Consider the following 14,994-nt stretch of genomic DNA (forward strand, 5'->3'; position numbering starts at 1 on the left):
CAAATTTAATTTGTTTCATGGTTTTTGAGTCAAGATATTGAATATACAAAAAAATTGATATAATCATTATCAGTTAGTGTGATGATAATATTAGGAAATTAGGTAAAGATACATAATGGTTGTTTTATAACTTACAATTTTAAAATTTACTAATAGAGTATTAATATAGTTGGATACGAATGACTGTCATTTGTTAATATTTATTTTTTACTATTTTATGTTCATTTCAAAATTTTGAGTAATATACAATACTCAAAGAAATCGACGTAATTTAGTTGGATGAGATATTAATTAATTAAGTATATTTACAAATAATTATTTTTATAATTTATGTAATTTTTATTACACAATGAAAAAGTTTGTTTTTAATAACTATTATTGTTTTAGTTTATTTTTTTATTACCGATTAATCAAAATAATAATAAGATACATAATGGTTGTTTTATAACTTACAATTTTAAAATTTACTAATAGAGTATTAATATAGTTGGATACGAATGACTGTCATTTGTTAATATTTATTTTTTACTATTTTATGTTCATTTCAAAATTTTGAGTAATATACAATACTCAAAGAAATCGACGTAATTTAGTTGGATGAGATACTAATTAATTAAGTATATTTACAAATAATTATTTTTATAATTTATGTAATTTTTATTACACAATGAAAAAGTTTGTTTTTAATAACTATTATTGTTTTAGTTTATTTTTTTATTACCGATTAATCAAAATAATAATTTTCAACTAGTTGGACGGTAATGCTAAAAATTAAAATGAAGGGTGTTTATAGTAGTAGAAATTAAGTACATATACAAGTAGTTGCATTTGTATTTATAATTTTTAGAATTGTTCCATCATGAAATAGTTCGATGCAAATAAAAATTATTTAAATTATTTTTTAAATATCATGTCAATTTTAATTTCATTGCATAATTTTTTATTCTGGATGTTGAGAATACAATGAAATCAACTTAATGATAATTATTTTATTTTTCATGGTTTTGAGTCAAAATATTGAATATAAAAAAAAATCAATTAGTTTGATGACAGTACTAACAAATTAAGTAAACGGTGGTTGTTTAATAATTTACAATTTTAATATTTACTAATAAGAGTATTAAAATTGTTGGATATAAATGACTGTTATTTGTTAATATTCATTTTTTACTATTTTATATTCATTTCATAATTTTCGAGTAAAGATATACAATACCCAAAGAAATCGATGGAATGATATTTAATTAGTTGGATGGTAATACTAATTAATTAAGTATATTACAAGTTATTTTTATAATTTATGTAATTTCTACTACGCAATGAAGTAGTTTGTTTTGAATAACTATTATTATTTTAGTTTATTTTTTTATTACTGATTAATCGTAATAATAATTTTCTATTAGTTGGATTGTAATACTAAATATAAAAATAACAATATTTAACTAATTGGATAACAATACTATTATGTGACTTTTTTCTATTGACTACTAACATTTTATATGTCAATTTATTCATTAGATTTTATTGCATAAGGTATACGTATTTGAGTGTTGAGAAAATAGAATAAATTTAATATTCTTCAAATAATTGTCCAATATTTATAATAATGCATGGTGAAGAACTTGGTAAATTTATCTTTTTAATTTTGATTTAGCTATAACTATGTGGCTTTATAATAGATTGAATTATCTTTAGTAAATGTGCAGGTATTAAACTTAGAAACTCACCCTTCCATAAATAGTTATAAAAGGGTAAATATGTAATGTATTAACTATTGTGAAGGTAAAATATCTAAAATGTCCAATTTTGTATATACAATTTTTGTTAATTTATCACTGCCCATTTAAGAAATTCAAATTTGAAAAACAAAAAATTAATTTCGAGAATCGAACAATTAATTGCATATACTTTTATTCTGGGGGAAGAGGATTCAATGCAAAATTGCAAATACAGCAACAGGGCATTAAATTCTTGTGTGATAAAAATTAAAATGGGAATGAGGAATGCGCCAAACGCAGTCTATAGAAACTTTTTTGACATAAATAGTTCATAGGAATAAATAGGTAATTTAAGTGACAAAATCGGAAGTACCATAAAATTCTTCTTAGCAAGAAGGGGTAAATAATTGTAGTAACTATATTTAAGCAAGAGTGGATCAGACTTAATTTAATTTGTATGCTCTGTCCATTAATGATGGCAATTTTTTGAAAGAAATGTAGGCAACAATGCAATTAGAAAAAAAAAAAATTGTAAAAGACAGAAGAGAAATGTTCTTTGATTTTCTTTCTATTACCATTATCTGCAATTAATAGAAATTAAACTAAGCTTATATTTACAAATAATACTCCGGCCTAATAATATAATAATGCTCTAAATATTGAAAGTGAGAACTAACTAAAATAAAAAGAGGGAACATCTTTTTTAGTCCACGAACTTTGCCAAAGTATCATTTTAAGTTCGTGAACTTTGAAAATATCATTTCAGGTCCATCAACTATGGGTTAATATCATTTGAAGTACTTTTTTACTATTTCCAAATTTTTTTGGACGAAAATACCCTCGATACCTTAAAGGGTATATTTTTAATAAACTTATCATATACTCATATTTTTTATAAATATCTTTACGATATATTTTTGATGAATTTTCTAAATATAATTTGACATTCAATATTATCACTTAATTATGTGACATGCAAGTAAAATTACTTCTTCAATTTTTTATATTAAAGAATTTTAAAATTGAATAAAGAACTTTTCTTTAATAATAAAAAATTTAATAAGGATCTTTTCTTGCATGTCACAAAATTAAGTGATAATATTGAAGGTCAAATTATATTTAGAAAATTCATAAAAAGTATATAGTAAAGATATTTATAAAAAATATGAGTATAGGATAAGTTTATTAAAAATATATACCCTTTAAGGTATCAAGGGTATTTTTGTTCAGAAAAAATTGGAAATAGTAAGAAAGTACTTCAAATGATATTAATCCATAGTTGATGGACCTGAAATGATTTTTCAAAGTTTACGGACCTAAAATAATACTTTGCCAAAATTCGTGGAAAAAAAAAATGTTCCCTCGCGTAAAAAGAATCATGAATTAATAGTACACACTACAATTGTATAAGTACACCTATTTGTGTATTTGTCAACAAAAAAGGAAGGTAATTAATAAAATATTTTGGATGAATTGAATCTGCATTGTCATTCCCCACTACTGACCGCTTTTTTGCCATTTTCCAATTATTACTCCATGTGTGCAGCAAAAGCCTGCTTTCTCTATTTTTATTTACTAGTACTGCTATTTTATCTTTAACAAGTCTTGTCTTTTTAGTCAAATTAATAATCTCTCTGTTCTAAGATAAACGACTCAAATTCCTTTTCAAAACGTCCTAAGATAAACGACTCATTTTTTTTTTTAGTATTCTCTCTCTTATTTTTTCTCTCTACTTTATTCACTTTCCATTTTACGAACAAAACTACATTTCCTTAAATTCCATGCCGAAAAGTTTATGCTCACTTATCCTGGGACGGAGGGAGTAAGTTATAGTACAATGCAATGCTCCTATTATTGTACACAATTTATGTTAGCACCATTGATTAAGGACCTTATCAACCTAATTTAATCCATGTGAAACAAATTATCTAATGTGAACTAAATGAAAATGGTGTTCTGTGTGTAGCATAATAAAAGAATATCGGAACATTATAGTATAGTAAAATCTAATACTCCATATAAACAATTCATACATCTAATACAAATAAGCCACCTACCTGTATTCTGGTCATGAATCTCTGTCTTGTGTTCCCATTTCCAATATTTGATTGGGGCCAGAATTTTCAAGAATTTGCCATTATTGGATAGAGACACTTTTAATTTCGAAATTCAATATCCAAAATACTGAATATAACAATATAAAGTTTTGTTTATTTCCCTTTAAAAATGTCGTGTGCACGGACATGAATTTAGGTACTAAAACACTAGAGTTATTCAATTCAGCAAATATCCAGATTTCGTCTTTGATTTTATGTTTTACATGATTTTTTTTTAATTATTTGCGTGGCTCGCCGGCCGCAGGAATCGGAAATACTTGTTAATTCCACAATAGAGTACTATTCCAGTTGTATAAACAAAGTATTTTCAAACTCAAATAAAAAAATAGCTTTGCGCACGTATATAAAGTATTATTAATCAGAATCATTAAATTGAGATTAATTTGTCAATAGTGTCGAAATTTCGATTTTTTTATCAACTTTATGAAATGTTTAGCCATTATCGATTGACGTCCGATTTAACAATGTTTAGTAATTATCGATTGACAATGATTAAATTCCAACATAATGATTGATTATTTCAAAGCAAGCCACACGACGTCGTTTGAAGTTAATTTACCCATATACTATTCCACGAAATGGAGAATTAATTAGCCTACACAGAGAGAGAGTGTGTGTGTCAGTGTGTGTTGGGAGGCGCAAATCTGATTGAAAATCAATCTCTAATCCATGAGATTAATATAGAAAGCAGAGCCTGACAACGGTCATTCATCATATTGGTCTTCACCGCAATAAAAGATCAATGTTTTCGCGTTTATTTTTCCTCGGTGGATAGATATCTATCTCTCTATACACGTATTGTTGCATTTGCATGCAATTTCTTTTCTCACTTGAAAAACGATGGAAACAGTGAAGAGGAAAAGAGTAAAGCAGCCGTGAATCTGAGCTCTCCATTTTGGGCATTGAACAGAAATGGCGGACGATCTCTGTTTCTGGGCAAAGGCACGCCTTTTTCTCTTCTCCTCCTGCTAAATTGATTTCTTATTATTTCTTCACTTGAAATTTATTTCTTTTAGATTTGTGAATGACAGACCATGCCCTAATGCTAATAGTGTGTGGTTTTGTGTGTAAAGATTGTCTTTTTAATTGATTGTTTTTAATAAAAAATCATTCTTGATCTGGGGTGTCAGGATTTTGAAAGTTCAGTGAATTTCTACAGTTATTGTTAATGGAAGCTCGTGATTATGTTTTTTTTAGTTATCTGTGTAAAGGGCATTTCAAGATTTTGTTTAAATTAGTGAACTTTATCCTGTTTCACCTGATGTTTCTTTTTGTTGATTTGAATTTCATGCCTTTTTATTTTACTTTTTTAAAGAAAGTAAAATGCCATTTGTGTTCACCATTCAAATCCTTAGTCTACCTAAGGGTTTGTTGCTGATGACTTCTTCTTTGGAGCTTAATCCAAGATTTTCTGTTGTCATTCACTTGGATTTTGAGAGATTTATGTGCTGACATCTCTTTCTGGTAATATCAACATTATGCCCTTTTGCTTCACCATTCTAATCTAATCTTCCTAAGGTTTTGTTGCTTAATCCAAGCTTATATCTGTCATATAGTGGAAGTTTGAGAGATTAATTTTATAAGTATTTGGGTTCGTGGTATTGGATCAAAAGCTGTTCTTTTTCTTACTGCTATGGTGTTTTCTTGAGTTTCAGGACAGCTTGATTGTGAAACATCCAAAGAAAAATCCTCTGGTATTGAGGATGCTGGTTTTGATGTTTGTGATGGTGTGTGGAATTTACATATGTTCAGTCTGTCTAAAGCAAATTGGCGGGCACCCGACTATGCGGTTGTTGAGTTATCCGATGGCTGAGAGAGCTTGTGATGTGGCAGATATCGAGCCTTCTGAGAAGCCCTATGTACATTACCCCAAACCAGAGACTTTCAACAGGTTAGACTTTGTCTACAGCTACACTATCTCTGATAATCGGATTTGAATTGCTGCTGAATTTACTGATTTGGTTGATAATTAGGGAAGAATGTGCATGTAATCCCGTACGTTACTTTGCAATATTGTCCACACAGAGGTCTGGGAGTGGATGGTTTGAGACGTTGTTGAACAGTCATATGAACATTAGCTCCAACGGGGAGATTTTCTCAGTTAAAGTTCGAAGAAGTAACATATCCACAATTGTGGAAACATTGGATAAGATATATAATCTTGATTGGTTCACAAGTGCCTCGAAAAACGAGTGTACAGCTGCAGTTGGATTGAAATGGATGCTTAACCAGGTGAACTCTTGATCTTGTGATATAAAATGGTAGCAACGTCTTGATTTGCTTCTTTGTATATGTTGAAATCAATTTGTTTACACATCACCTTGTGCTATTTGGAGGGATGCCATGATATACACGTCTTCTCTCGAAGCTGTTTTGCGCCTAGCCAACCTAGAAATTAACAATGGGAGCTTATCTAACTATGTGCAGCTGATTACAACAGAGTAATCAAGAGAAAATAAAGATTGAATTCATTTTACTAATGAGTTTAAGCGAACTCTTAGTTTTAAAAAGCAATATCTTCGGTTCTAGATGATATTCTTATGCTATCTCTTTGCAGGGATTAATGCAACATCATGAAGAAATAGTGGAATACTTCAACTCTAAAGGAGTTTCAGCAATTTTTCTCTTCAGAAGGAATCTGCTGCGTCGTATGATTTCCATCCTAGCAAATTCTTTCGACCAGAACGCCAAGCTACTAAACGGGACTCACAGATCTCATGTGCACTCAACCCATGACGTCCGTTCCTCTCTCTTCCTCTCTCTTTTCTACATAATGCAGGTCATAACAAAGTACTATATAACTACTGCAGGCTAAGATACTTGCCAGTTACAAGCCAGTTGTTAACGCAAGTTTGCTTATACCGAACCTGAGGCAAGTGAAAGATCTCGTTAACAAATCCATGGAATATTTTAAGAGCACCCGCCATATTATCCTCTACTACGAGGACATAATAAACAATCGAACAGTAAGAGGCGCATTGAAACTTTTTTCAATTTCAACAAAATCTATGTTGCATTTTATCTTCAAGATCAAGTTGTTATCTCCTTTTAACGCAGAAATTAGTCGACGTTCAGAACTTTCTGAGGGTTCCTCTTCGAGACCTGAGTAGCCGACAGGTGAAGATACACAAAGGATCGCTGTCTTCACAGGTCGAGAACTGGGGAGACATCGAGAAGGCGCTTGAGGGAACGCCTTATCAAAGTTATTTGCATGAAGATTACAAGTTGTAGGAATCTGGATCATGCTGTTGCTGTATATATAGATGATATAGGTTTACCTTATTTATTCATTGATTCTTTCAACAGTATAAGCTAACAGGTAGATTCCCCTGTTGGAATTTTGATGGGAGAGTTTTTTTTACCTTATGAATGTGTGTATGTTTTTGTTTATGACTTTTATGTTTTTTATTGTTCTTTTTGGCAAGCAAGGTGAAATATTGTTTCAATTGTCTAAGACTAATTTTCACTACTCCGAAATAGTTTGGGACTACATTTTTTGAAATTACATTTTGGGTATTTATTGTTCTTCTCTTTCAATTTCATGTGAGTACGCTTTGAATTATTTTTTTCTCACGCAAAATAAAAAAATATATATATCCAGAATGAACACCCCTAGTATACTACTCATAGACAGTATCAATAATACAAAAATAAAGTACACTTATTAAGTTAAAGGTTTTGATTCGTTCGACCTTGCCTTTTGGTATCAAACTACTTTAAATCTTTAGGTCAGTTGTCTTATCATTAGATGTGTCTATATAGCATCACAAAAAAAAGTCGCTGAATGTGTCGATAAGATTTGAAACAACTTTAAATTTTTGGATCAGTTGTCCACCCTTCAAGACGCCTACAAATCAACACAGAAAACAGTCATAGGTTTACTGGTGGATACCCTCCTCAGAATATAAGTTCATTAAGTCAATAAAAAGTTTGTAAGTACTACCTCTTTCCCGATGTGAATTATCACAATATAAGTGGCTTTAAGCAAAGATGAAATATTTTACAAAAAAAATTAGTCAAACTTTATTGAATTCTACAACTTTACCCACAGACCACAACAATATATGCAAAATTTATATAATCATTAATAACGAGATAGATACGTATATGTCAGGTTAATCAGCTATTTTGCATCTGACAGGTTAATTAGCACAAACTCCTGGATCCAGCAGATTTCTGCACATTTAAGTTCAAAATTTGTGCATTATCTCCTCCAAAAGTACTCCCTCCGTCCCATTAAAGATGACCCACTTTCCTTTTTGGTTTGTCCCAAACAAGATGACCCATTACTTAAAATGGAAACACATTTATCTCTACTTTATTCCCTCTCTCTTACTTTACTCTCTCCTCTTAACACACAAAAATTAAGCTGTATAAAATCCCGTGCCGCCCAAGGAAGGGGTCATCTTCCTTGGGACGGAGGGAGTATATAATATCACCCAAAACCAATGCATGAAACGAGCCTTATCACCCACTGTACTTTTTCACTCCATCTCTTAACTAAGAGACAACACCTACATCTCTTTTATCTCTTAACCATCTCATCTCTTAACTATTCATTCAATTTCATTTTTTATTTTTATTTTCAACAAATCCAACTAATAAAAAACACACTTCATTAAATAAAATAAAATTACAATTTAAAATCCTAAAAATATAAAAAACACATAATTAAACTCCTAAAAAAAAAACACATAATTAAAATCATAAAAAAAAAAACACACCATTAAAAAAATTGGAGACAAAGAAGCAGAAGAAAGAGTTGTCTAATGAAGATCATGACGCGCCGCGGCTTCCTCCTCCCTACGTCGATCTTCTTCTAGCGATTGTTCCATTATTAGACGCATTTGCTCAAATGGATCCATGAACTGATTCAATTTGGGAGAAGAAAAATGTTTTGAGATGAAGAATGTAGAGTGTTTGAGTGAGAATAAATAGTTTTTTTTATGGTGGATAATTTGTGGAAATGATTTGGTATTAATAGAAGTGATTGGAGGCTTTAAAAAAATTGAAAAATACAAATTTGAAAAAAAATGGCTATAAACGGCTAGTATAATTTTTGGAATTTTGTTATATATATATTTTAATTTTTGAATTTTTTATGAATTTAAAAAAAAAATTAAAAAAAATCAATTTAATGGATATAAACGATGCCCACTCGTAGGCCGGCGAGTGGGCGTCACGCACGAACCACAGCTCGTCACGTCGCCAAGGCGCGTGGCGAGACGCCTCGCCAGCTGCCTCTTCGGAAGGAGATGCGGGACGCGACGGAGACGAGATGGCGACGAGACGAAGCTTGCATCGCTGTCTCGCTGTCGTCTCGTCTCTCCGAGACAATGACGGACCCAGGTGGGGTCGGGTGGGGTCAGCCGACCCACCGGCGGTCTGTCAATACCTCCGAGAACCTCACAAAATCAGTCGTCGACCCAACGGTCTGCATCAGTTCCGACCCCACGCTTCGGCTTCTTCGTGTCCACGGAAGAGAAATGAGGAAGAAAATTTGAAGAAAAAAGATTAGGGGAGAGGTGAAATAGTTTCAGCAAAGAGAAAAAGCATCATGAGAAAATTGGAAAAGGTAGAAAAATTGCAGAAGTTCAAAATTATTTTATTTCTTTCTTTTAATTGTAAACTTAAATACTTCGTAGTATTTTAACACGTGTCTGCAGTTTGTTTGATTTAATTAATGTTTTATTAATAGTCCAAGTAAATTGAAAATGTGGAAAATATTAAAAATAATTGTCATTTAGTATGATTCATTAATTTGATTTAATTTGACTTTTATTTTTATTTGTAGTTATATAACAATAATATTTGTAAAATTACAAATAAAATTAAATTAGTGTATGATACTTTTTTTTTATATTTTCAAAAATATGGATACTAGCATTATTTAATTACCGTGCTTATAAAAAATAATGCAATATTTTAATATATTAATATATATATATAGGGGAGCACTCTCTAGTGCTCCCCTAATTTAGAATCACAACGTACATCCAATCTGGTGCTGCCATGTGGCACAAAACATGCAATATTTTAAACACAAAAATGCAATCTAGTTGTACATGCATTTTCGCAGATTGCATTTTTGTTGTATGTAAATTGCATTTTATAGTGTTGAGTTTTGCATTTTCACATAAATTGCATTTTTTATTGTTAAGTTTTGCATTTTCATATATAAAAATGCAATCCGTCTATATATAAAATGCAATTTAAACAGTCAATATCTAAAATGCAAAACTTAACAATAAAAAATGCAATCTGCATATAACAAAAATGCAATTTGCCGAAATTCATTTATAGCTTCTACAAATGCGTATTGCATTTTTCTGTATACAATATTGCATTTTTCGTGCCATGTGGCAGCACGTGGTTGGATGTACATTGTAACTTTAAAATTAGTTGTTATACTAGTACACCCCTATATATATATAATTATTTAAATATCAGTATATTATTAATTGTTTTTCGACCCCACGAGTTCGGTTTTCTGGATCCGTCATTGCTCCGGGACGAGATGGAGACACCCACACGATGCGATGTGGATGCCCTCAACCTTCAATGGTTCTACCCCTCGTCTTGTTGTCCGTTTTTGGTTGGGTTGAAACTTTTATTGCTCACCAAGTCACCGTCATTGGTGGTTTGATCTTTTTATTCAATAAAAAAAACAATATAGTAGTACTATAATAACTTTCTTTTAGTAATAATTTCGTGTTTTTAACCCCTGAAAATCTGATCATCTTAATGGCCTCTGGTTTCAAATGAGTAAATCAGGCCCAAGCTTTGCCATGAAAAGTACAATTACAGATTATAAAATATTACTCATTAATTGATGTATAATTCCAGGAAGTCACAAAAGAAATTACACCATATATTATTGTTTTTGCGATTCTCAAATATTTCATAACTATATCCATTAATCTGTTTCTTTTTTCAAAGTGAATTCTCCCTAATTTGAAAAAGTCACTTCCGACCATGTGATGATTTTCATATGAGAAATTGAGTTATTAAATTTCAAATATGGACGACGTTATTACATAATCAAAATTGCACGTATCCAACACAGCACACAATGCTATTCCGGTTCTCCATTTAGTCTCATATTTTAATTTTGTATGACATTAATAATTGTGTTTTTGTGAAATACTAATATGAGTTGAAACATGAAGGACATAGTTGGTTATAAATATATAACTAAAGTCCATTTTTGGTCCTTAACCTATGCCGATTTTTTGATTTTGGTTTAGAACATTATCTTTTGAATTATTCGGTCCCTCACAAATAAAATTGGATCACATTTAGTCCGAATTGGACGGATCTGTTAAAATTTAACAGTCAACGAATTTTAATTCGATTTTGACCGGATTAAGTTAATAATTATGTTTTATTAATTTCTAATATCTAATTAACCCAAATCTAAAATAAAAGAAGAACTCCCTTCTTTCTTCTTCTTCTTCTTCTTCTTCTTCTTCTTCTTCTTCTTCTTCTTCTTCTTCTTCTTCTTCTTCTTCGGTACATCGTTTTTCAAGATCCCCAGTAGATTTGGGAGAAACCCGCTCCGGGAAGATGACGCAGATACCACAATTTCTTGACGAGGAGGGATACACGCAGCCAAGGCGAGTGGCGGCCGTGAGCATCGCCGCTTGAGAGAAGGGGGTGAAGTTAGGGCACAAAGTCGGCTACTTGATTCGATTCGAAGACCGCACATCGAAGAATACAATTCTGAAACACATGACAGTTACTCCACGAATTCCGTAAACAGCTTCGCAAAGAGCCCATTCTCGCCAGCTACAGTGTGATAATGGTGGATGAGGCACATGACCAAACCGTCAATACAAACATTCTTTTCAGTTTGCTCAAGGATGTTGCTCGAGCTCGTCCATTCCAAATTGCTAATCTCCAGCGCAACTCTTGATGTAGTCAAGTTTAGTGATTACTTTGATTGTGCCCCAATTTTCAACATTCCGGGAAGGAAATTTCCGGTTGAAATACTTTGCACCAGCGCACCAGTCACCAGAGCCAGATTTCTTGGCTGCTGTTGTTGCGACTGCTCTTCAAATTCATGCAACCGAGGTGGCCGGAGACGACCACATCCTTGTTTTCTTGATAGGGCAGGAGGAGATTGAGGCGGCGGAGGTGATTGTTAGGGAAAAGATTAGAAATTTAGGTGCGGCGGGCGGAGGTAATTGGTTTCTTAGAATTATAGTAGTAATTTATTATTTTTGAAAAAAAATTAATTTTTTTAATTAAACGCTTAATTTGGTCAAAATCGCATAATCATCCGTTAACCGTTAGTTTTACACTGCACCATCCAAAATGGACTAAATGGGACCCATTTTTATTTGTGAGGGACCGAATAATTCAAAAGATAATGTTTTGAACTAAAATTAAAAAATCGTCATATGTTAAGGACCAAAAGGGACTTTAGTCTAAATATATTACCTACACTTATGTCTTCATGACTTTACATACATTGCCATATGTCGAATTGTACTAGTAAAGAACTATATTCCATTCTTGTTGAAAAATCACCAAGTCAAATTGTATTGTTGGTGGGCTCCCCACCAAATTTTGTTGTATCATGAGTTGTTGGTTAACGTAGTAATATAATCTTATTGATAAACAGGGTTGGATAACGATTTCAAAATTAAAAAATCAAATTAGTAGAAAAGAGAGAAAAATTAACGAGGTACGTATTGATCTTGATTTGTACTACTATCATTTTATTTCTTTCAAACCAATCAAAGTATGTATTTAATTATTCAAATGAGATGGATGAACTATGTTACTAAACCCTCAATTACAGTAAGACCATAAAGACTAAGCAACCTCTCACCATCAACACTAAATATTGGAATATTTGAAAGTTCTATGTCAAGCACCTAACCATAGTCCAACTATGTAAACCATCCAACTTTGTTGACCAAAAGTTTTGTAGCCCCCACCCCCTCTACTCCGAACACCCACCATCACACGGTCCACACCCCCAAATTTAGAACATTTTGACCAACTAAACATGGAAAATGGTGGGGGCACAAAGATATCTTCGTATTGACCAAGTGCAAGTCTACCGTACTACAGTTTTCGGTTTTCCATCCAACCTTAATTACTTCAATTACTTCAAAGGCGTGTAGGAAATAGTAGGAGAAGATTCAACACGCGTTCAAAGTTAAATTTGAGAAAGAGTAGTTTTTTGTAATGAACAAAATGCATAACGCCAAGGGGTAAATGCATAATACCAAATTTTTATATTTTGTGGATATTGTTTTGCAAAAGATGATATTATCACAACAAAAGCATTAGAAAATTTTTATCTCAAAATTATGAACTCATTATTTTTGAATATATAGCCCTTATTAAAACAAATTAATGTGCCTGTTTTGATAAAAAAACAATTTACAGACAACAAAATCGATTAAATATAAAAAAAACATAGCATAAAAAACAAACTAACAAACAACAAAATCGATTAAATATAAAAAACATAGTATAAAAAAAACTAACAAATAACAAACCAACAACAATATATATAAATGTCAGGCCACAATATATATGTAAATAATGCACCACAATAAACAACAAAATCTCCTCAAAGCTTAAACCAACAATCGATGTAGTGGCAGATCCAGACCTCGAAAATAGCGGGAGCGGAATTTAAAATTTTATCTAATATTATTTTAAACAATAAAATTAATAATATTATACATTAATATTTAAGTAGCACTAGCTTCGTTAATAAAATATAAACATGCATTAGCTTGCAAATATGTATTACTCATTTAAAAATGTAAAATTATTGTTAATATTATATACATTCAAAATCATCATAATTCGTAAATATTATATACAAAATTGATATAATTAGAGCAGTAAATATTTGATTTCATAAAGTATTTAAAAGTATTATTTTGATAATAAGAAGAAATATGAATTGGTAAAATAAAAAAGTAATATATGGAAAAAAAATATGTTTTTGTTGAGAGTTGAACCCTACCCCTCTTAGTTAAAAACACAACAACAAAACCATTAGACTACTGTATCTAATATGATATTTATTGAAAATAAAGTATATTTCTATACTCCACATAGGGATATGCTATTTGTATATGTTCCACTAATAAAAATCAATAATATTCCTTAAATTGGTGTTAGCTGTTTCATTTGAAAATTCGAATTGCATAAACGAGGAGTTAAATAAAATTCTGTTTCTTTTGTCATACATATCTTTATATTGTTTTCATTATATGTACATACACAAATTTATATAAGAAAAATTAGAAAACTATTTTTACGACATACAGTACAATCTAAACTATAGTTGGTAACTATACATTTCCTTAAATTATTAGTGCGTCATATTTAAGTTGCCCATAAAAAGGCCAATAAATCTATGACATGATAGTATCTTGAGTGATTTCACTATTTATAATTTATAAATCTATGACATGATAGTATCTTGAGTGATTTCACTATTTAATGTTCTATTACGAAGACTCATAAAAGAAGAAAGGACCAAACCAAATTCCGCGCTATTTAATTTTTGGCAAATACCTAAAACAAACGATATCTGTATTGGTTTTTATTAGTGGATATTATGATATCTAAATTTACTTATTTGGATATGTTAATTGACTACAACATATTTATATAAGTAATTCAAGAAAATTTTACTTTCTGATATTCGTTTTTGTTTTCAGATATTATTGTAAAATTTTGATTTTCAGTTCATATCAACGTTAATTTTAATTTTTCACATTCCATTTGTTGAAGAATTCTGTTCAGTTAAAATCTTTTTAAACGTTGTTTATCAGACCAGTTTAATTTTTTTTAAATTGAAAGTTTGTGTCTTTAAGTTAATTTGTCGAGAAGTTCCACCCAATCGAATTAAATTTTCTCATAAAATATGAGATATTGATGATACGGAGACATTGTTACGTGAGTATAAATGAAGTAATGTGTTTAGAGTTACTTTCTCAATCCCAATTAATTTGAGTTAATTTATTTTGGAATGTTCTAAATCATTATCAATTTTTGACAAAAACCATACTCCTTCGTCCCACAATAGAAATCGTATTTAATGTGGGCACAAATTTTAAGAAATATGGAGAATAAGGAATTAGAAAAGTTAGTGTAATATGTTATCCATGTTTTTATATTTG

The 14,994-nt window shown here is 30.7% G+C and overlaps 1 protein-coding gene across 2 annotated transcripts; it reads left to right on the forward strand.

Moving 5' to 3' along the window:
• Positions 1-4,449: 4,449 nt before the first annotated feature.
• Positions 4,450-7,281, forward strand: LOC125224127. Of its 2 annotated transcripts, none has more exons than XM_048127483.1 (6): positions 4,450-4,777; positions 5,491-5,726; positions 5,809-6,067; positions 6,393-6,572; positions 6,646-6,801; positions 6,893-7,281. In XM_048127483.1, the coding sequence occupies exons 1-6, from the start codon at positions 4,748-4,750 to the stop codon at positions 7,064-7,066; spliced, it is 1,035 nt and encodes a 344-aa protein (XP_047983440.1). In that variant the 5' UTR covers positions 4,450-4,747; the 3' UTR covers positions 7,067-7,281. The 2 variants fall into 2 exon arrangements, with proteins under 2 accessions (XP_047983440.1, XP_047983441.1); XM_048127484.1 differs by lacking the exon at positions 4,450-4,777 and adding an exon at positions 4,846-5,299.
• The last annotated feature ends 7,713 nt before the right edge of the window (positions 7,282-14,994 follow it).

Source organism: Salvia hispanica, chromosome 4, assembly GCF_023119035.1.
Source record: "Salvia hispanica cultivar TCC Black 2014 chromosome 4, UniMelb_Shisp_WGS_1.0, whole genome shotgun sequence".
Lineage (NCBI taxonomy): Eukaryota > Viridiplantae > Streptophyta > Magnoliopsida > Lamiales > Lamiaceae > Salvia > Salvia hispanica.

Excerpts from the sequence above, each read along its gene's own strand:
- LOC125224127 (XM_048127483.1), top strand. The coding sequence starts at position 4,748 with ATGGCGGACGATCTCTGTTTCTGGGCAAAG. Across the intron at positions 5,727-5,808 it reads AAACCAGAGACTTTCAACAG|GGAAGAATGTGCATGTAATC; the intron begins GTTAGACTTTGT and ends GTTGATAATTAG. Across the intron at positions 6,573-6,645 it reads ATGTGCACTCAACCCATGAC|GCTAAGATACTTGCCAGTTA; the intron begins GTCCGTTCCTCT and ends TAACTACTGCAG.